This window comes from Vespa velutina, chromosome 6 (genome assembly GCF_912470025.1).
Source record: "Vespa velutina chromosome 6, iVesVel2.1, whole genome shotgun sequence".
In the NCBI taxonomy this organism is placed as follows: Eukaryota; Metazoa; Arthropoda; class Insecta; order Hymenoptera; family Vespidae; genus Vespa; species Vespa velutina.
In genome coordinates, this window is record NC_062193.1 from 5849121 (window position 1) to 5872166 (window position 23046).

Here is a 23046-nt window from a genome sequence, read left to right on the forward strand (position 1 = left end):
ATTTACATTTGTGAGTGCACAAGTTGATAACAACGGCGAGAAATTTTTTTAATTATATTTTTTCATTATAATCTCGATGATCTCTTATCCTTTATAATAATAAATACGTATATGCGTCATATGATATTAAAATAAACAATATACATCATCTCAAATTCATTTTGAAATAAAAAATTTATTATCGGATTTATTTTCGTTTTTTTTTTTCGTTTTTTTTCTTTTTTTTTTTTTTTTTTTTTTTTATGCGAAGTCATTCATTTACCGGGCGCAATTTAATACAAGTGCCATCAGATAATAAATTATTTCTTTTTTATTCTCAAAGCAATGCGATAGAAAAAAAAGAGGAATGGAACAAAAAAAAAAGTAATATTTATTTGATCGGTTGATTAAAGGTCAACAAAGTATATTGGATAAATCAATAGCATCGTAAGCTCATCTTATCTAAGCTATCCCATTCGAGTTTAAGTTCTTCATCCGCATCATTGTCACGGAACTATTCTGTTAAATAAACGAAAGCTATTTGTAGTATTTTCGTTAACCAGAATGGAAGTTCTCTACGTGCAGACGAATCCATTTATAACAATCCTATCACATTTAGATAGAACATGTGAAACGTACAAAAAGATTTTATTAATTTCATAATCCTATAAACTTTCATAATAATTTAGAATGACTAATTGTAAGATGCAATATTCACATTGTTATGTACAATACAAGATTTTTAAATTTGCGATATATCTAATATTATTTTATTAAATTATCTATGCATTCGTATCACGTTAAATCGTAGTACGTACTTGAATGCATAATCGTTCGAAATTAATAAGAAATTAAATGATAGATAGTAATATTGATTGATTGTCATACATAAAGAAAAACTATTTTTCTATTACTACGACAAATATTTAACGCTAATAACTTGATATTGTTTATTATACTTAGTGTATATTATCATTTCATTGTCTCGAGAAATATTAAATAAAGTGCCTCTTTCATTTTAAGGGTGAATATAGTGTTCCGTGTCGCGTATTTCATATGAGAATAATTTCGTTTACCATTTGGCTGCATACGTTTGTTAAATTTGTTACCTACAGTTGCACTTATTCTTTTTGTTCTTTTTCTCATTCTTTCTCTCTCTCTCTCTCTCTCTCTCTCTCTCTCTCTCTCTCTCTCTCTCTCTCTCTCTCTCTCTCTCTCTATGACCTTTCAAAAATTCATTATTAAAATGAATCTCTTTTTCATGATAAGCAAAAATATATTAGATAATTAAATGGGTCACGTTTAGTTAACTAATGGAATAAAGATGATATTACAAAAGATTTATTCAATGCATGTTATATTATTATTATATGAAATAATATTATTTCTATGGTATTAAAATTTTAACGAAATTTATAGAAATATTTATATTGGACATTTATAATACGATGATATTATGATCGAATGATAACGAGATTGTATATGTATATATATATATATATATATATATGTATATAAATTTACAAAATTGTATTTTTAAGCTTAATCTACTTGATATTTTTAAATTTTTAATATTCTTCCGTGATCTTCTATCTTCTTTCTAAGTTGGCAAAAGTTAAAACATCGATGCAGAATAGTCCTTATCGGTGCAATGAATTCTCCCCTTCAACCTTACATAAAACCCGCAAGAGAGGACTTTGTCCCCAAGGCTTTTATATAAATTCGTTATTAGTATGCGAACTGCTTCTGCTTACACGACGGAACTTATTTCTCATAACTAAAGCAAAAAAAGAAAAATATATATTTCATATATTTATTATATATAAAAATAATTTATAAAAAACAAAACAAAAAAAAAGGAATACGAAAAACCAAATTCTTTGATCGCGAGAATTATATAGAAAGTTCTAAAAAAAAAAAAAAAAAAAAGAAAAAAAGGTATTATCAATATATTTTTGATTTCATTAAATTTCGTTAAATTTTTTATATACTATTATTCATATCGATTATTACGAGGTGAACACTTTTCATCGTATAAAGAACTATTTTTCTTTTATTTTTGTTTTATAAAACACATTAACGTAAATATAATATGAAATAAAGAATTTATGAGTTCTGCAATCATTGAAGAATAGTATTTTTATGTATCCAATGGAAGACTTAACATTAACGTTTTAAAAGACGAGAAGCCGATTTATGATCTCAGTTATTTTTACACCCACAAATACTTCATAAATCTATAAGGTTACGCGATAATATCGAAGATATCGAAATCGTCACCGTTCTATCAAGATAACCTGGTGTTTTATTCACAAATAACATAAGACATCAAATACTTTGTCATAACTTTATTATTAAACTTGATTAAAGTCATAGGAAATCAACAATGATCACTTTAGCGAGAATAAATGTTCGTTATATGACAAATACAGAATTACAAAAAATGATACTTTATTATTTCAAAAATTTATTTTATAATATTTATATAGTACAAAATATCTTACAATTGATTATATATGTATTTAAATGTATGTAGTTAATAATATATGATTTATTATATATGTACTTAAATGTATGTAGTTAATAACATATGATTTATTATGTATGTACATAAAATGTATTTTAATATATAAAAAAATATACATTTGTTTTTCACTAAAACGTTAATACTAGCAAAATATATTTTAATATTTACCAAATTTTTAGCAATTTAAATGTTAAAATGTTATAAAATTAAACCAATATTACAAAAAAAAAAAACAAATAATAAAGTAAATATTTGTTCAGATACATTAAATCAAATAGTTTTGAGAGGATGAACATTTGTCCTTTTGGCAGAATTCGTACATATCGTCGAATGTCTTTTTATGAGTCAAATTTACACCAAAGAGCAGTTCTCCCACCGCAGATGCATTGGCTGTAGTTGTATTGGCTGTAGTTGTATTGGCTGTAGTTGTATTGGCTATAGTTGTATTGGCTATAGTTGTATTGGCTATAGTTGTATTGGCTATAGTTGTATTGGCTATAGTTGTATTGGCTATAGTTGTATTGGCTATAGTTGTATTGGCTATAGTTGTATTGGCTATAGTTGTATTGGCTATAGTTGTATTGGCTATAGTTGTATTGGCTGTAGTTGTATTGGCTGTAGTTGTATTGGCTGTAGTTGTATTGGCTGGATTCTCCAGTTCATCGTATTCAATATGTTTGATGAATTCTTCGTCAAGAAAAGTATCAGAATCAGTTATTTTCGACATCTCGATTTTCTTCGCTTGTTCACTTTTCTCGTTATCTGATGTTTTGCTTGTAGAGGGCTTACTCCAATTCTTCACCTTCGTATAAATGTATTTAATTATTTTCTTATTTGCTGATGAGATCTTTAATACACTATTTACAATTATTCCGTTTTCTTTCAATTCATTGCTTAAATCCGATCCTGTAATTTTCGTATCATCTTCGAAAGATTCTAGAGACGAACAGGTACTTATAGGTGGCGATGACAGCTTGGTTTTAGAACATGTGGAATCAATTTTTCGTTTACAAGCACCGACAATTTCGTCCATACTAGTGTCATTCGAATAATCACTTTCATCATCCAAATTCATTGGTTTTGTTGAGGAATTTTTATGTAGTTTAGATTTCTTCCTTATATTATCTTTATCCTTATCTTTTTTCTTATATTCTTCGTCCAGCAGAAAGGTAACTTTCTTAGGGATTCGTTCAATGTTCTCAAAGTTGTTTTCGTTGTTACTCTTCGGCTTTTTAAGAGCAGAACGTAATACGATTTTTGTACATTCAACTGAAATCGCCTGGTCCTCATTGGTGACATTGGTTTGATTAAGTTCCATTAAAGATGAAAATTCCGAAATAATCGATTTCGTCTCAGGTTTTGATAAAGAACATGTCTTCGGAACATTTACCCTCACGTTGGAGGAACTTTTCATCCAACTGAACATTGTTTAACGATAATGTAAAATTCTCTTCTTCGTACTTCACACTTTTTCGTACTTTTCCAAATCTCTTCTAATATATTTAAATTTCTTCGAACTTCTAAACTTATTTGATAGTTATGTTACTAAGTAACAAGTAGTTGACAAGTATGATGTATACTTATTAACTGGTACTGCTAACCAATTGCTATGACTGTTCTGGTCAGAATTTGTCAGCGAATCTGTTTGAATTTAACTCATGTTAGGTATATATATAGGGTACCCTTGTTTAGGGTACCCGTATCCCCACTCCTTGTACAAGACCCATCTTCATCCCCACTCCTTGTACAAGACCCATCCTCATCCCTACTCCTTGTACAAGCCCCATTTTTCTTGGGAGACTCGTTATTTCATTGGTTGCCGTAAGGAGGGTTAACAAATCAAAAATCCAGGTAAGTTAGAAAGTTAAGGATTAAGGTAAGTTAACCACTCCTCCCTACAAAAATACGAAAAATGATAGTTTCGTAAGCAAAGGGGATATTTTACGTAGAGTTGATCGAGGAAAAGAAAATATTTACCCAATCATTTTTTTTCGACATTTAAACAAAATTAAAATAAAGATGATGCATGCTAATAAATAAATATCTCTTTTAATGGAATTTGATATGTGTTATTAAATTCGTACCTTTTCCATCTACATACGATCACAATTTTTCAAATAACTTGACACATTACATCGATTGATTTCGAGCCCGAAGAATGTACTGCTTCAAGGAAATTTTTACCTTTCGTTTGATTTTTGTTGAAATTTGTAAAAGAAAAAAAAAAAAAAATAAAATAAGACAGTGGAGCGAAATTGAAATATTTACGTTTACAAAATGGACATGGATGGGTCGGATGACTTTAAAAGTAGATTTTCGCGTATGAAAAGTTAGTTTTGTTTTTTTTTTTTTTAATTTTTTTCTTTTTCTATCTTCCCCTTTATTTCTTGTTCATTCAATTTACAACTTTAATTTGCAAGAAATGAAAGTCAAATGGAAAGGATTTAAATAATATAAGCGACAGAGTATTACAATCTTGTGCTTTATTGAGGACCTTCGGTCTCGTAGATAATCGATAGTTTGGCGCCAGGACGACTGACTTCCTTTGTACGAAAGTCCTTTATTTTCACTTTACCTCGCCCACGCATTAACTAGTGTAAATCGAGCAAAGAAATAAAACGACGAATTAAAGTTCATTCCCCGATACCATCGTTAAATTATTATAATATATGTTTATCTTTATTATATTACAAATATTTCACGACAATATTCTACGTGAATAAAGATGAATTAAATATTACGCAAATACATTGGAATAGAAGATTCAATGATCGCGTTAATTTACACCGTTTGTATTTGTGAAAACTCGGCACATTAGCATAATAATCCGAAAAGTTTTTTGTTCTTCTTTATAAAACTTCCGTGTCTAAATTTAAATCGAGCTCGAACGAAATGAAGCTTGTTTTGAAATATAACGTTTTCTCTTTTGGAGGTTGATATTAAAAAAATAAAGCCGATATTGTGCCTCTACCTACGCACGATGAAAAACTCGATACAGAAACTTTTTCCCTCTCTCTCTCTCTCTCTCTCTCTCTCTCTCTCTCTCTCTCTCTCTCTCTCTCTCTCTCTCTCTCTCTTTCTTTCTCTCTCCCTCTCTTTCTCTCTCTCCCTCTTAATTTTTCAATAGCTATATATCTATTTAATTATTTCCAATGTCGATTTACCAAGGATTAAAACGAAAGTTATGGTCGAATCAATTTCTGGAAAAAAGAAATAACCTATCGCTTCGGCTATAAATTTTTTCCTGGAGATATCTACCTGCAGCATTTACAATTGTTAGATTAGCTAGAATTACCGAAACTCTGTCTCTCTCTTTCTCTCTCTCTCTCTCTTTCTTCTTTATTTTTATACAAAAGAAAAAATTTCAATAAATACATACATTCAGGAATTTTACATTTCCAAGAAAATATTTTTTAGTTATTTATAATTTATTATTTTCTATTTTAAAGTAAGACATTTGTTCTTTGTTAATGAGGGTTTCAGGACCGTTAGAAAAAATTTTATTATACCTAACTGTACAGTGTACCTACTGTACCTTTTTGTTTTGTGATATTTCCATTGAATAAATAATAATAATAATAAAATATAGGTATAGTAATATTATGAAAAATGTTTTCAGGAAAAGATTTACAACAATCATTAAGTTTATTATTTTTCATTTTTACCTTTAAGTTTAACTTAAGCTTAACTTATTTTCACTTTTAAATTTATTACTTTAAGGAAAAAATATTCTACTCATAGAAAAACCTTTTTCCAAAAGTAAAGTATTATATGAAAACTGTATTTATAAACTAAGCATTATAGTAGGATTAAAATATTTACCTGAAAATAGTTATGTCTGTTTTTCAAAAATTTCTTCACCTGCATCCTTAATGTCAGTAGGTAAAAGTGGTAATAAATTTTTCAAAAGACTTTATATACAGATTGAAGGATAGATATGTTCAGGTAAAACTGATTATAATCGTTTAAATGACAATAACTGTTGGATATAAATTAAAGTTTCTACTGTATATTTACCACATTAAGTGGATTGAAAAGAAAAATCGGCTAACTTAAATTTCTTAAAAAAATAATAGTTTGAAAATTGTAGAAGAAAAAAATGTCTTGATTGCTGTACGTGACCTTGTCTGAAATATCTGTAGAAAAAAAAAATTGGTCCAAATTCGCGTCAGATGTCGACGCTCGATTTACGGAAACTTCGTTACGGGAAGTGATACAGAAAGTCCTTAAACGAATGGACCGATCGAGATTTTAAAGAGGGATATATTCGTATCCATTTGAAATTCGCGAAAGTAATTTCGTGAGCTCGTTAATGCCAATTAGACTGCGATTTTATAAAGAGAAGAATTGAAACGTTTGAAACGATAGCTTGATATTTTAGTAAACATATCAAATATTACATCATTTATTTACGAGCGTCTTTCAATTTGCTTGAAATTCATGCTTCGATGACTAACCGTTCGAGAGCAATTACAGAATATTATAAGAAAGAGAATACTATTGTTGAAAAGAATAATAAATTGAAAGGAAAATTTCTCCTTGATATTATTCTTCCCTTAGTCGGTTTAATATACAAAGAAATATTTTAACTATAGAATATCATTGATAAATACACACATACATATATATATATATATATATATATATATATATATATATATAAAATTATTCATTCGATGTACCAATGATTTTGATAATCATCTAACAATCGATTATAAATGTAAATAAATCACACAACATGGCACCCTTGCAAGAGTGGGTCTTAGATAAATGTCTGTATATCACGAATATAATTATACTCGATCATACACTTGAGAAATCTCAGAATGGAAATTTCACGGTCCATCTTATCGGTGTAAATATATGAGAGACATCCTGTGATGCTATAACATTATTTGATTTCTCGCAAAAGCTTTCTCGCTCTCGGATGCGAGATTAGTAAAAGCCTTTGATAATTTCAATAATTAATAACGTTTGTAATATCGACGCGGTAGCTAGTTCCTCTGGTTCGATCTTTCAACCCTATCGTTTACCACCCGAGGGCAAATAGATATAACTAATAGGTACATACCTAATTAATTTTAACGATTGCGTTTTCATCGTGCCTATAAATGAGAAAATTATTTGTGAGCCCAAACAAAAGCAATAATAAATCTCATGGTTTCGATTTAATTTTCCTACGTACAAGATTTTTTTTTTTTATTCTATCAGATTAATTACGTTATTCGGTAATTAACCATCCTATTAAAATGCATTCTTGCATGAAATATAATTTAAAAGGTATTATACCGTACTTAATACGTACATACATACACATACATGTTTTATATTTAGGTGTTTATTGTATATCTATGAAAAAGGAGAACTAACAAATATTTCATAAAAATCATTGTTTTCAAATTAAGTTAATTTCATTATTCGATAATTAATCGTCTTAACAAAATTCATTTACGTATGAGATATGATTATAATTTAAAAGAAGTATTATATACATGTTAAATTATATAAATATATATATATATATATATATATATATATATATATATATATATATATATATATATATAGCTATGGAAAAGGAGAAAGAAAAAAAGAAAAATAAAACACAGTGAATGAACTCGCATTTTTTAAGGATCAATGTTTTCGACGAATAGAAAAGGTCATTCCACTCATCATCCTTTCTTTCTTCAAACTTCATTGTCATTCTTATATGAAAGACTCATTCTCCCTTTTCTCATGTTTACGAATGGAAAATTACGCATGGAATTTGATATCAATTATATTACCGAGCAAATCATTAAATTTTATCGACATTATCGATTGTCGATTGAGAAAAAAAAAGAGAGAGAGAGAGTAAGAGTGAGAGAGAGAGAGAGAGAGAGAGAGAGTGAGAGAGAGAGAGAGAGAGAGAGGAAAAGAGAGAAAGAAAGGGAGAGAAGTAAATATCTATGTTTGATTTTGGACGAGACGAAGTTAAAGATATAACGTAATAAACTACACCGTCGATCGATCGATCGAGCTTGCGAGCTTGCGAGATTGCAATCGTTAGATTCTAATTTGGTGTTCGGAGATTGTGAGACGAGCTTCGAATTTTATGGAACGAATTCTTTTTCGAACACATTGACTACCATCGAATACATCGAGAATTTTCGTTTTCATATGACATACAAACGTTGGCGACCAATAACGAGAGAAATCTCGTTTCCAAGCACGTGTATTATTTTTTTATTATTTTCTAGATTATACAGACGATATTTTATTTTTTGGAAGAACATTTGAGTAGATGAAAGTGTTCAATTAATTACAATCGGCAATGCGATGCAATACCATATGTATGAGATTAAAAGGAGATATCTCTATTTAATATTTATTATTTTAAGAAGTACTAAGTGTTACTAAAACGATGTGACAGCAACAGCAGCTGCAGCAACAACAACAACAAGAACAACAAAAGAAAAAAGAAAAATATTTAAGTATCGATAAATGTATTTGAAATGACTTAGACAGTTCGTGGGTTGATAGAAGAGATTAAAATGTCGTGTAAATGCTATTTGTTTCGAAGTTTGTCTATCGTTAATAATTAACGCTAAATTAATCGTTGATTTTTATCATTTACGTTCGTACAAGACTCATTTTTTTTCACACCTTTCAAAGTAACAGAATTCCGTGTCGGAATTAATTTCATTTTTCATGAAAAACTTCGAGTTTATAGAATGTTTAATTTTTATTTAACGAAGCATGAAATATCAATTAAAAACAAATTCAACGAGTTATTTAATCAAAAGAATCATAGACCGTTGGAAAATATTTGAATTTCAACAAGATATTTTGTGTGTATGTGTATGTGTGTGTGTGTGTATATACATGTAAATATGTATGTATGTATGTATGTGTATAGATAGTTATTTAAGAAAAATTTAAAGGAATACGCTTTATTAGGAAATAACGCAGTTTAAAGCTAACAGAAACGGAAGGACCGACCATAAAACAATTTGAAATGTCAAATAAAATAGTCACTTCTTTATCCTTGCAACCTTAATTATATGCTTACACTCGTAGAAAGTAAAGTTCAAAAGAAAGGGACAGGTATTAGCTATTTTCAAGTTTCGCTTAATCCCCAACAGATACATTATATCGAAGAATAGTTTTGACCGTTTCTATTTTTAGAGGATATGGGAAAACTCAGGTGGTATTTCCCACTTATGTGGTGATACCATTAAACAATATTTTTTTTGGTTCAAACTTTCTCGGACTTTCTATAAATTATAATATTTTCTTCTTTTTTCCTCGTTTAAGTCCTCCTGATTTAGTTTTCTATCAATTTTCCTGCGTAGAAAGATCCGCAATGCATTAACCGACCCGACATAATCCAACAAAAATCCTTCGGTGTTATAAAATGTTTTAATTACGAAAAAAGAACGAAACGAAAGAAATGCTTTTTGCTGATGCGAGCAAAAGTTCTAAAATTAATTTAAAAATCTAATATATTTTATACGGAATCTTTTGAAAATATTATCAAATTAAAAAGAAAAAAATATATATATATTAATAAAAAATATATATAAATATATATATATATATTTTATATATATATATATTATATTTATATATAAAATATATATATATTTTTTTTTCCTTTTTAATTTTTAATTTGATATTTTAAATATATATATATATATTTTATATATATATATATATATTTTATATATATATATAAAATATATATTATACATATTATATATATAAAATATATATATAAAAAAATATATATTAAAAATGTATATATATTTAAAATAATAACGGGATATTTACTTTCGAAATTTACCCCTTCCCCTCTTTATAAGGGGCGTGCCTTTTTTCTTACGGGAGTGAGGATTGAAAATACAAATTGAAGATACAATGAGAAATAAGAAAGTATCAGGTATATATGGTCGGCAGCCAATCAGGTTACAGAAGGTAAGAAAATACCCTCCCTTTTTCCATTTTGAAGGGACCATAGATCCTTACACATGGATATAAAAATAGTTCCTCATCGAACGGCACTTCATTACAAATTTTCTCTAGTAGCAAGTAACTTGAGATCTTGTGTTTCATTCAAAGTGTGTTTTTATTTTATTTTCATCGGTTCTCCAAAATAAGTATAATAAGATCAAGATGAGCGACTATGGTAGTGAAAATGTGCATGATAATTCATTGGAGAAGGTTCGTTTAATAATGATATTGTTTTTAATTTATTACTATCATACAAAAGATTTAGTTATTATTTTACATTTCTTTTAAACATTAAAAGATTACAAAGAATTCCTTTTTTTTATTTTCTTTTTTTATTTTTCTATAACTTCATTATATCACTATAAGAGAAGAATAAATTTATTAATTTGTTTTTTTTTCTCTTTTTTCATATATATATTAGATATCACAAAATCCTAAGAAAACTTCAAACAAGAAACATGCTGAATACGTCAATCAAGTATGGATGAAAAAGGTTCAAAGTGGCGGCCATAAGTATCGACCAATATTACGCGAGAGTTTTAAAAATAATACCTGCGAAGTTCCTTTAAATGTACCAGTTATGTATCATCCACCTGAAAAAGATTTAGAAACAGTAATTCTCGAATTCGAAAATAATTTTTTGAAACCTACAAAAGTTGACACATCAAATAGTTCGACGAAAGACAAAAGCTTTGTAAAAAAAATCGTCGCAGTATTCGAGGAGAAATGTAAGAGTTCTAACGAATCGAAAATCGAGGACGATGTTAAAGCTATTCTTGAAAGTCGAAAAATATTTTTAAAACAGAAGAAATTAAATCAAAGCGGTGATTCTTATTCATCCGATTTGTCTAAAGAAAATTTAAATACATTCGAGAATACTTCAAAAATTTGTCAACTTGATAGCAATAAAGAAGATGAAAGTTATGTATTATTCGATTCACCAGATAAAAAGCAACACGGTCAAAAGAATAAGTCGAAAACAATTTGGACAAGTCCATTTAAATCCAGTATTCCAAAAGAAAGTAAACTTATGAAAATGTTGACCTATAGATATAATCCTGATGAAGAATTGGCTTCGGTTATTAGCGATGATGAATTGAATGAAATACTTGGAAAAAATTTAAATGCAACTTCGACTCCTTTTAAAACTTTTAAAAATGAATTGAATCCCAACGACAATGGGGAACGTAATGCAGAAATCCCGGAGGAGAACGTACCAGTTCTCAACAGAGAAAATTCTATGATCGAAGAAGTAAAGATCGTGGCTTCTACGTCGAAGCATAATAGAATGATTAATAATTTAAAAAGGGAATCGGCCGAAGAAAAAGAAGATAATACCGTTGGCTCAACACCGCCCGTAGAAAAGGAACGATCGCGAAAGAAAATTTTGAAAAAATTATTCTCAAAGCTTACTCATAAAAAATCAAAAAATATTATTGCGTATGAAAATGTAAAAAAATATCAAGGAGATTTTCAAGATTCTGGTTACAGTGAAATATCCTCTTCTCTCTTGAACGCATCAACTTCTAATACTACTTCTTTCAGAAAGAAGTTATATCCCTCGAAATGGCGAAAGTTAGCCGCACAGAAATCCTTGATTGATATTAAAGACGAAAAAATTAAAAATGAGGAGGAACAATCGATCAAAGAGAAATCTGATCTGAATGAAGCTTCGGGAGAAATCATTAGGTTGGATATAACAATGATTCCACTAAGTAAAGTCACTGAGAAACCGATGAGCTCAACTTATTGTTCTTTATCTGCATCGACAACACCAGAATATCTTCATATTACTGGTACTTCAAATAATTCATCAGTTACTGTGACAGATAATACAAATAACACATCGACCAATGAAGTTTCTGTGAATAATTCTTTATCAGCTTCTATTAACGAGAACTGCTCAAATTTAGAAATTAACGATCTAGAAGAATTAAAAAAATTGGAATATTCGCAAAACATTTCTACAAAATTTTTTTCTCGGTCGGAATCAAGAATAAACGAGCTCCGTATTTATAATGATGCAAATGAAGAGGAATTTTTATTTAATTATCGCAGATCACTTACGAGATCAGCAACGACTAGCTTCTACGAGAACGTGTTATCTTTGAGAAGGAGGATAGGAAGTTTACCCAACTTTTATTCCTATCCAGAACATTACAACCTGCTTTATGCAACTATAAAACGTGGACACAAATGCAAATTTTGCGATTATGATAGAAAAAGGCTTACTAAGGAATTAGATTTATGTACTTCCTTGTAATCGTCAATGACATCATCTTCAATATTCATCTTGAATTTTAATCATTAAGAATTCGATTTCATTTTGTGTTAGATAAGATATTTTCTTTTTTATTTCTTATTTCTTCTTTCTTTCCTTTTTTTTTCTTCTTAATCGTAAAATATTATTTTTCTTATGATTAGATCTAAATAAATTCTCGAAGTTGTGTACATATTGTTTTAATTAAGTTCAAAATTGATCTGGACTGTCCTACACCCATAGGTACAACTAGAGTTGACATCTTACTGAACAGTATTACAGTATTAAAAACGAAAGACTTAAGTACGGAAACGTGTAAAGAATTTCGTTAGCGTTTATATTTATCATATTTTATTACTTATGTACTAGTAGGCATATGATTTTTTTGTTTTTAATTTAATATTTTACGGGTTTGTGTTATTAAACAAAGAAAAAAAAAAAAAAAAAAGAAAAAAAAAAGAAAAAAAAAATCTATCTTTAAGGATTAAAATTAACAACTTTTAATTATATCTTACAATTCAAATTAGCAATAAATAATATAGTTAAAATATATTATAATAATCTCTTCAAGATGAACATTGAAAAAAAAAGAAAACAAAAGAAAAAAAAGGAAAAAAGACAAAAAAAAGTAAAAAAAGAAAAAACATTATAATATAGATTTAAGATCTTTAAATTGTACTTTTTATTTATTTTTAAAATTATTAAAAAAAATTAATATTTCAAAAATATTAAATAATTAGTTTAGTAATATATTTTAAGTTAGATTTTACTTAATTAGATATAGACTATATACCTTATTATTCCTATGTAATCTATTATTCCTATTATTTTTATTATTCGTATAATATAAATAAAATACATAGTATTAATAATTGCAGTATTATTGAACCGTTTATAAATGATCCAACCTTATATATATATGTGTGTTATAACTATTCGTTATTTTAAATTTATAAAAAACATATTTTAACAAAAAAAAAAAATATATATATATATATGTTAAAATAATTCGTATCGAAATACATAAGAATTCACTCGGAATGAAATTATTGCCGAGTGAATTCTTTGTGGTACAATGATCTTCAATGCATACCACGGTTACGTTGAAAAGTTATTAAAAAGCGTTGTCCCGTAACGCGGGGTCGTTTTAACCCCTCGTGACGCAGACGATCGTCGTCGTCGACGTCGACGGCGACGTCGTTGACGCGCCGTTGTGCTCTTCGCCAACACCATTGTTTCACGGAAGTAAACGGTGCCATAAGAAATTGCGATGCTCGTCTTGAAAATAAATGTCTCTTGCTATATCCCAAAGAAAAGAGCATTCGTGAAAATGTAAAATATATAGAAAGATTTCTTTTTTTGTAAAAAAAAAAAAAAGAAAAATGAAAAAAAAAATACATGCGTCCAACTGTTTGATGATAGAACGTAGAATATTCTATGATTAAAATTTAACTCAAAGATAGAGAGACAAGTTCGATGATCGTCGGATTAAACATTGACGTAACTACTTGTCACAATCTCAAAGAACACCGTTCGTTCGTACGTACCTTCGGCCCGTTCGTTATGATGATAGATCAGCGATAGATCATGTTTGACGTACATATAAATATTTTCTAAAGATACTCGTAAATGTTAAACACATAAATAGACAGGTTTGATCATAAGCTGCGATTTCGTGTAATTAACGATGGTAAGTAAACAAATGGGCCGTACTATCTCGTTAAGAAATAATATTCTTATTCTATAGTATGTTAATTTAATTTTTATTTTACGAAAGTAACGTAGAATTGTTTACCATTAAAAAAAAAAAAAAAAGAAAAAAAAGTAATACGAAGAATTTAAAGGAGGAAAAAGCAATTTTCCAAAGCGATGGCGTGGAAAATAAATCCAACACTTTAAAGTTAAGACAATCGCCGAGTGTCGACGAACCTCTTTCTTTCTTTCTTTTTATATTATTCTTCTTTTTTTCTTTTTATCTTATTTTACCAAAAATAAAAATTTCGTTAATAATCAATTGTCAATTATCTTTTCATATTATTTTAACTCTATCTTGATATATTCTATAGATAAAATCATAAATACAAACGTGAATTGTATTATTCGTATCTGATATAGATGAATGTTACGCATTCGTTTTTCTAATTACAATTTTAATTGGTTTTCTTTATATATATTAATAATGAACGTATCGAACAATAAAACGTGTTGGTATTTGATAATATCACTGATCGGAGTGAAACCAATGTTTCTCTTTTATAAATTTATTTATTATTTTTTTTTCTCCTTTTTTTTTCAAATTATTATCACACATTACATTCATTTTCAATTTGAAAAACACGTTTTGTTATTAGAACATCGAATGCGTTAATTTAACGAAATAAAAATAACGCAGGTATTATATCTCAAAGAGGTTCATCCCTTCTTCATTGCTCTCCATACATAAAGCAATACAATTTCTGAGTAAAACATATATGTATCTCTAGTCATACCGCGTAAAATCAATATCGCAACTACTCTTCCGTTATAATCTCCATTTGTCGATACTTTCTCGCTAAATATAATGTTACACTAATGTGATTCGACTTGTTTGTTTGTCATAAAAAAAAAAAAAAAAAAAAAAAAAAGAATTAGCTTGAAATCAATAATTCATCGTAATTGCAAGAGAATAACCAAGTACGTTGTCAAGGTCGCTGCTATCTGTAAATATAATATTCTATTAAAAATAATTTTTCAATGTGTAATAATACGCAATTATTTTTTAACAATCAATTGACGTTTGTTTACCGAACATATTAATCGTAGCTCGATGCAAAAACATCCGGCAGCTGTAAAGTATAATTTTCGATTGATGAAGTGTAGAGACGTTTCTATGGGCATCTGTTAAGTAAAATTATATAAATAATTAAAATTTTTAAACAATATTAAACGCGTATTACAGCATAGATTGTTTTTTTTTATTTAAAGAAAAATAAAAATGATAATAAAAATGATAAAAATATAAAAAAGGAAGAAAGTTTTTTTTAGAACGAAAAAAGAAAATTCAAGCTACAATACGATTGTGTGCCTTGCTTAAGAATTTCATTAACAGCAATATGCTTTATTCTAGAGAATTTGCAATTGAAATTCTCTTTATTAAAATTGCACTTGGTTTGAGAAAGCACATACACACACACACATACACACACGCGTACAAATAAGCTCCAAGTTTCAATAACTTAATTTTCACCGAGTAGTGAATAGTTTCGTTGTAAAGTGATTTAATAATTATGTATTTACCTTTAAAGAATTTTGTTCCATTAAATAGGCCTGCCAATCGATCAGAATTTCTCCCATACAATTTGCCTATAAAAATTGTCGTAATTTAATTTTTCGAACGTCATGAAAGTTAAATCGTAAAATTTTTAATTTACCTCAGACGAAACGTAACCACAAGAAATATGTAATATAAGAAGTTGTGTAACAAATACTAAGAACCAACTTGCTAAGCACGAAACCGATGGCCAATGTAAATTTTCATTATTATTTAATACTTTATCGATGATAAAGTATAAGTCACTTACACTATGGACACTCAAGTTTGCTAGCCATAAAAGAATGAGCCACATATATAAAGCACTTAAATTTTCTCCTGCAGTCATAAGTTCATTGTGCCAAGTTTGAATAGTCTGAATAAAGGAATAAATATATAAAAGGAATATCTCGAAGACATTTATTTTAATATTAATTTTAAATTCTTTATATATACTTTGATATCGATTTTCATAGGTCGAGAGTTATTTCGTTTTGAAAATATATATTTTTTTGTTAACTGATTAAGATGATGAAATCTTTGACCCAATATTAAAGTAATTCCAATAAATTTGTAGACAGCTAAACAACTTCCGAAATAAGGGGACATGTAGGTTACATTGGAAATCCAAGATTCTGTAAAAGCGTACATTCCAGTTTGATTGACTAAAGTCCAAAGTGTGATATTCAAAAATATTATAATCCAGCAGACTATTCTCGTTTTTATTTCCTTTTGAGGATATCCTAATAATCTAATGGCATCATCGTAATCTTGTATGTTATTCCAAATTTGAACGAATTTATTTCTTGTCCATATCGTCATTAGAAGGCTGCATACCGTTGTGATGTAATTAAATACCAACTATAATAAAACAATGGTTCTGCGAAATGCTTATACATAATTTCCTACCATCAATATGAAATACAATAATTCCAACGTGAATCCAGGCTACGATTAATCTTGTCGTACAATATGAAAGACAATCGATGGGAGAGCATACGCTAATATGATTTATGTATGTATATATTCATTTTTATTTTCATTGATTACCTTAACATAATCCGTACCTCCAAGGATTGGTATTTGTCTTGTAAATGTTAAAAACTGAACAAATATTGTATACACGTTGTAAGAATAAATGGCTAAAAAAATGAAGGAAAATATCAAATAAACATTGGAAGGGACCAAACGATCCTTCCAAAATTCGTACGGTGCATCTCCAAAAATTCTTGCTATATAAACTGCGGGACAAATGGCAGAATAAAGAGGCGAATCTGGACCACGAAATTTCTTCAATTGTCTTCTCTTAGATATTGCAAATGCAGTTTCTAAATCAAAAGTCTTAGGTCTAAATTCCATTTTAATATTGCAATCTATAAAATTATATAAAGAGAAATGATTTTTCAAAAGAAATTATTATATTAATAAAATTTTTTCTAAAACGATGAAGAAAATAAAATGCGTACCGTTAATATTTACCCTCGAATATAAAACCATTTATTTTGATGGTTGCAATAAAATGCTTACAGAATGGTCCTTAGGCAATATTGCAAAAAGAAATACACAATGTTATTATTTAAAATGCTCATGTTATATGGGTTAATCAAAAAAAATGCAAGAAATTATATAAATACATATGTCGAATAATTTGTCATTCGAATAATATATTTAGTCATTTAATAATCTTATCACTTTGTTCTCTTTATTTTCGATATCGTAGCAGACAAATAAATATATAATCTCTAAGGAATTAAAATACAAATTACGAGAACTCGAAGTTTTATATTTTTTTAATAAAAATTATATTATATTTCTAATTGCGTAGAGCTAATCTTTATATCGAGAAATAATGCAACATTAAGTATTATTCTACGTCAAGAACTTGAATTATCGAACGAATACATAAAAATAATACGCGCAAGTAAAGAATAAATTTCATATATTTAAAAATATATATATATATATATATATATATATATATATATATATATATATATATGTACAAGTTTTTTACAAACTTTCATTCTCGTGCAAAATTGTAAATATTTGATTTTACTTACATTTATGTGAAATTAAATCACATGACGTCTTCTTTTTTCCATGTAAATTCTCTCTCTCTTTCTTTTTCTCTCTCTTAAATAAAAATTTATTACTATAGTTTTATTAAAAAATTTCTGTATAATTATTTTTATTTCTTAAAAGTATAACGCGCGCAAATTTAATCAGAAACGACTGCATCCAAAGAAAGTATAGTTACAATTACGTCCTACATACGTTGCAAATATGCAAACAGCATAAACAAGTATGTATTTGCGCACCTGCGCAGCCGATGTTTACTTGAATGATACAAGCATAAATCCCTCGCATATGTATGTGTTGCTTTAGACAGTATATATGTTAACGGATGACAGGATAACTAAGGAAAGGTAAAAAAAATTGACTATTCTACCACCATCAAGTGATATTATGTTTTATGTTCCGATCTCCACGATATGACGTGGTATTACTTTTCACCTGATACAAAATTCTATTACGAAGGTAAAAATCTATTTTTTTTTAAAGACTTTTTTAAATACTAAATAAAAATGTAAGAGAACAAAAAAAAAAAAAAAAAAAAAAAAAAAAAAAAAAAAAGAAGAAAAAAAAATAATGAATAGTTTATACATAATTTTAATGCTTCATATAAATGATAAATTATTTTTTTTATTTTCCACAATAAAGTACTATTATTTTTTCTTTTTTTTTTTTTAATTTATAAATAATTAATTTTATTATTTTCTATAATAATGTACCGCCCTCTCCCCCATATTGACCTAGTTTTCAAATGACAACTGTGTCGAGTTCTTATTTCTGACACAGAGTTGTTGACGAACGTAATGTAAATAGAGTTTATTGCTAGGCATATAATTTCGACCGATGTTACGCGATATGTCATTCGATCGTTATCGGTCGAGGTATTCGTACGTATCAACATCTACATAAGCTCTTGCCAAATATTCGTATAAACATTCTTTAGCTCTTATTCTTTTCTAAATTCTTTTATATTTTAAAATATATTCAAAAGAGTATCTCCATATAAAGCATATTTGTTCCATGTAGTGAAACCTGGACAATAGATATTACTTCCGTTATCAAATTTATTATATATTATTGTAAACAATGCAAGTTACTATTAATAGCTGTACTATTATTTTTTATTATAGTTAACTATTAAATATATTTCATTATATTAAATTTATTAATAATATTAAAGAAAGTCTTATAATAAGTGATAATAAATGAATAAATATATCTATTAGAAAATATTCATTGGAATGTCTATACATAACGTATATTTTTTATATACTTCTTCTTCTTTTTTTTCATATATATATATATATATATATATATATATATATATATATATATATATATATAATATCTAAATAACAATATTTAATACTAATATAAAAATAATAATACATATTTATTTTTCAGAATTTATCTAGTAGCATGTATTATTACTTCATATGATTATCATATATTAATGAATTTAGGTTTTCAAAAATAATATATCATATTATTAGAAAAGAAAATATGAAATATTTTTATGTCATATACATACAAATATTTGTGATAAATTTATAAATGTATTATAATGAATACATTGCTTTATTAATCAGGATTCATATAGCAAGCCTATAGGACGATTTTTGACCTGTTGAATAATATCCAATGTACTTTTTAACAATTCTTGATGTATTACATTTAAGTCTTGTCGTCCATTTATAACTTTCCAAGTACCATCATTAAGTTTATCATAGTTAGAAGATACTTTTTGTTGAAATGTAACATTGTCGTATCTTTCTCCATCCCACATATGTGAATTTTGCATTAATTCTGAAACTTTTAGAAAAAATACCAAGTCTGGAGAAGGAAGGCCACGATCTACTTCTTGACACCAAGTCAAGCTTTTACCAGTAGCAGCTGACGTATATGCTGCGCCGGAAGCTGCATATCTGTAAAAAAGATATGTATATATATATCCTTTAATGTTTTACTACAAATGCAAATTTTTTTTAGAATTAATTGTATAATAAGAATTAAAATCTTTTATCTGTATTTATACCTATCAATAATCAATGTGGTACCAGTTTGAAGAGCTTTTATAATATCTTGTTTACATTCCCATCTATTAGCTGAAAATAACAGATGTGCTGCTTCTGATGATAATTCAATTTCTTTTGATAAAAATTTGTTTAATAACTCGCCAATCTTAGTTGTTCTATCTTTAAAAAAAAATAAAATAATATACATTTTAAATAATATAGTAGTAAATAAAAAGTACAATCTTTATTAATATAAAATTAAATTTTTTATCAGTCTTTTGGATATACAAATAATAATATTTGTATACCAATTATAAGTTCTAAGAAATTTAAAATTTCGCGCGATAGACGAGAAATATTATTTATAAGGTTTAGCTACTAGAGTGCGCTGCCGGTAATGATAGTTTTGTTTTTTGTATATAACTCAATCTTTGAAAGTAAAACACATGCATTTCTATAATTGAAGATTATTTCAAAAATACAATAATATTTTTGTTGATGTATCTTCTTTAATTCATTTCTTAGACATAAGCAGGAGAGTAAATAATATCAGTTTCTCCAATGTCACTAATTAATAATTAAGTATTCTCGATAAAATATCTTAAAATTTCTTATATACTAACAAAGATAAACATACTTTTATATAATAAAATTTATGAATGTACAAACGAATGGATAATATTATACTAAGAATTAAAAGTATATTAAGTTGGATTCCAGCGTAAAATAATATACTCACTCGGAAAAGATTTAGCTTCGGCAATAATGCCAAGATTATTTAACGCCTCAACCAACAATTTCACTTGTGTCGACTTGCCTACTTTATCACATCCTTCGAAAACTAAAAGAGCTCCCCGTCCATGCATTTTATTTTATAATCAAATTTCTTATAAAAATTCAATGTAAAGAAATAATTAAGAACCAGAGTACAACTGTGCAATATACTACAGCGCCCCCAATTTTATAATACAAGTTTCCCAATTGAAATTAAAATCTATAATGACGGTTATGCATATAATTTTTTCAAATAATATTCCTTTCATTATAGTTTATTATTATAGCAATAGCAATATGACATCCGTGTTATATTATCAATATACATTATACATTTAGTATTATCCATATTTCCCATAAACATACAACTTTGAATTCTAAATTATATATATATATATTTAGCATATTAAACCAAGCCATTCATATCAATTTTCAACCATCCTATACATATATAACATACCAGTTCAATTTAATATTTTCATGTAACTATAACATTAATTTTAAAATCTTTGCATTTCTCTCCATGATAATGTATCACTGTTAGAGATTTTGGGTAGACATTGCACTAAAATAAATTTATTTGTATAATGTATTTTTTTATATCAAGAACATAATATTAATAATCTTAAGCTGTTGGTGCTAAATTTATAATGTAATTAACAATCATTTTAATGCAATTCAACCTTGACACTCTATTTTGTTCTATCATTGAATGTGTAGTTCAAAAATTAGACATGCAGTGTACTTTTATAAATGGTATGCAGGATTTGCACAAATAAAAATGTTTACAGTTTTACAAAGTACAAAGAGAATTGTATATTAAATCTGCTGTTAAATATTAACAGTTAAATTGACTTCCAATCTTTCTCCAAACAACTTATTATATCTTAAATATTTACGAATCTTAAATACCACATATATACAAGTACACAGCATTTCACATATTCTATTGCAACCATTCTCTTGTAGCTTGTAAATGTAGCAAGTACCTCAATTTATTACTATGTCACAAGAATAAAAATGTATACAGGAATTTATATAACAACTAAAAGACAAAAATTGTTAGCACAGCAACAGGTGGCAGATATAATACAGAAATATCATTAATATCTTATTAAACAAGAATGAGATCCGTAAAAGAATGAAGCTAAAACATTTTGTCATAATCACATTGCTATACACTACAAGAAAAAAAGTTTCAAACAGTGATCCAAAAGTACTATACATTTTCATTAAATATGAACATCCAGCATTAATTAATAAAATAATCTTAAAGTAATTTTGTATTCATAGTAAGTTATGCATACACTTTATCAATTCAAAATTTACACTATATTTGTACATATTGATCTTTTTCTTTCACGTCAGCATATAATATTGATCATAATGCAAGTTTATTTAAAAATGAAGGCAAATGTAATGTAGAGTTCATATTCGTTTGTTATTAGTAATTATGATATTAAAACTCTGAAAAAATTGTACATTCAAATAAGAACAGCAATGTTGCAAATAAAAACAATATGCATAATTCGTTTAATTATAAGATTAATGAATATGCACAAAAAAAGAAGCATAAAATATTAATTTTTTACTTTCCTCATTTCACAACCTGTAGGATATTTAAGATTTTATTTAAAGTATTAGGAAATTTTTTGAACTACAACATTATTCCACCAATAACACTACATTACACTATGCTTTCTTCTTTACAATCTTATAGGATGGCAGTTACATTACATTGGTGTATCAATATCTTAATAATTTATCTATTAATAACAATACTTGTTCATTCTTACACATTTAAAGACAGAATTCATAACATTTCTGTATGTTAACATTCTTCAATTTACCCTTTTCATTCTTTTAGTTTAGCCAGCATATAAAATCAGACTTGGAATTGTAGCACATACCAAGGCCATTTTTAATAGACTTTTATAATTACTAAGATATAAACTCTGTAGCATTTCCACTATTTATTATTTCAAATATATATATGTAGAACATAATTTTACAAAGGACAAATTACTTATATTTTATATAAATTATAAATAATAACAAAAAAACATTTTTTGCTTTTCATTTATAATTTGAATAATTTTTCATAAACAACTTAGTCCTTTGTAACCGTACATTCCAA

The 23046-nt window shown here is 27.2% G+C and overlaps 3 protein-coding genes across 5 annotated transcripts; all 3 read right to left on the bottom strand.

Annotated features, from left to right (window-relative positions):
- Positions 1 to 2771: 2771 nt before the first annotated feature.
- On the bottom strand, positions 2772 to 3932 carry LOC124949823 (peroxisomal membrane protein PEX14-like). Its single transcript, XM_047495550.1, has one exon. The coding sequence runs from the start codon at positions 3930 to 3932 to the stop codon at positions 2772 to 2774; it is 1161 nt and encodes a 386-aa protein (XP_047351506.1).
- A 9898-nt stretch (positions 3933 to 13830) lies between these two features.
- Positions 13831 to 18667, bottom strand: LOC124949672 (putative gustatory receptor 28a). Of its 3 annotated transcripts, none has more exons than XM_047495194.1 (9): positions 18366 to 18667; positions 18108 to 18180; positions 17514 to 17583; positions 17098 to 17420; positions 16504 to 16908; positions 16169 to 16423; positions 16035 to 16100; positions 15543 to 15635; positions 13831 to 15455 (listed from the first exon to the last, which is right to left on the bottom strand). In XM_047495194.1, the coding sequence occupies exons 3-9, from the start codon at positions 17542 to 17544 to the stop codon at positions 15405 to 15407; spliced, it is 1224 nt and encodes a 407-aa protein (XP_047351150.1). In that variant the 5' UTR covers positions 17545 to 17583; positions 18108 to 18180; positions 18366 to 18667; the 3' UTR covers positions 13831 to 15404. The 3 variants fall into 3 exon arrangements, with proteins under 3 accessions (XP_047351150.1, XP_047351149.1, XP_047351148.1); XM_047495193.1 differs by having other exon boundaries at positions 18305 to 18667; XM_047495192.1 differs by having other exon boundaries at positions 18108 to 18667.
- A 939-nt stretch (positions 18668 to 19606) lies between these two features.
- On the bottom strand, positions 19607 to 21139 carry LOC124949674 (thymidylate kinase). Its single transcript, XM_047495195.1, has 3 exons — positions 20875 to 21139; positions 20156 to 20315; positions 19607 to 20045 (listed from the first exon to the last, which is right to left on the bottom strand). The coding sequence occupies exons 1-3, from the start codon at positions 20999 to 21001 to the stop codon at positions 19706 to 19708; spliced, it is 627 nt and encodes a 208-aa protein (XP_047351151.1). The 5' UTR covers positions 21002 to 21139; the 3' UTR covers positions 19607 to 19705.
- Positions 21140 to 23046: the final 1907 nt, after the last annotated feature.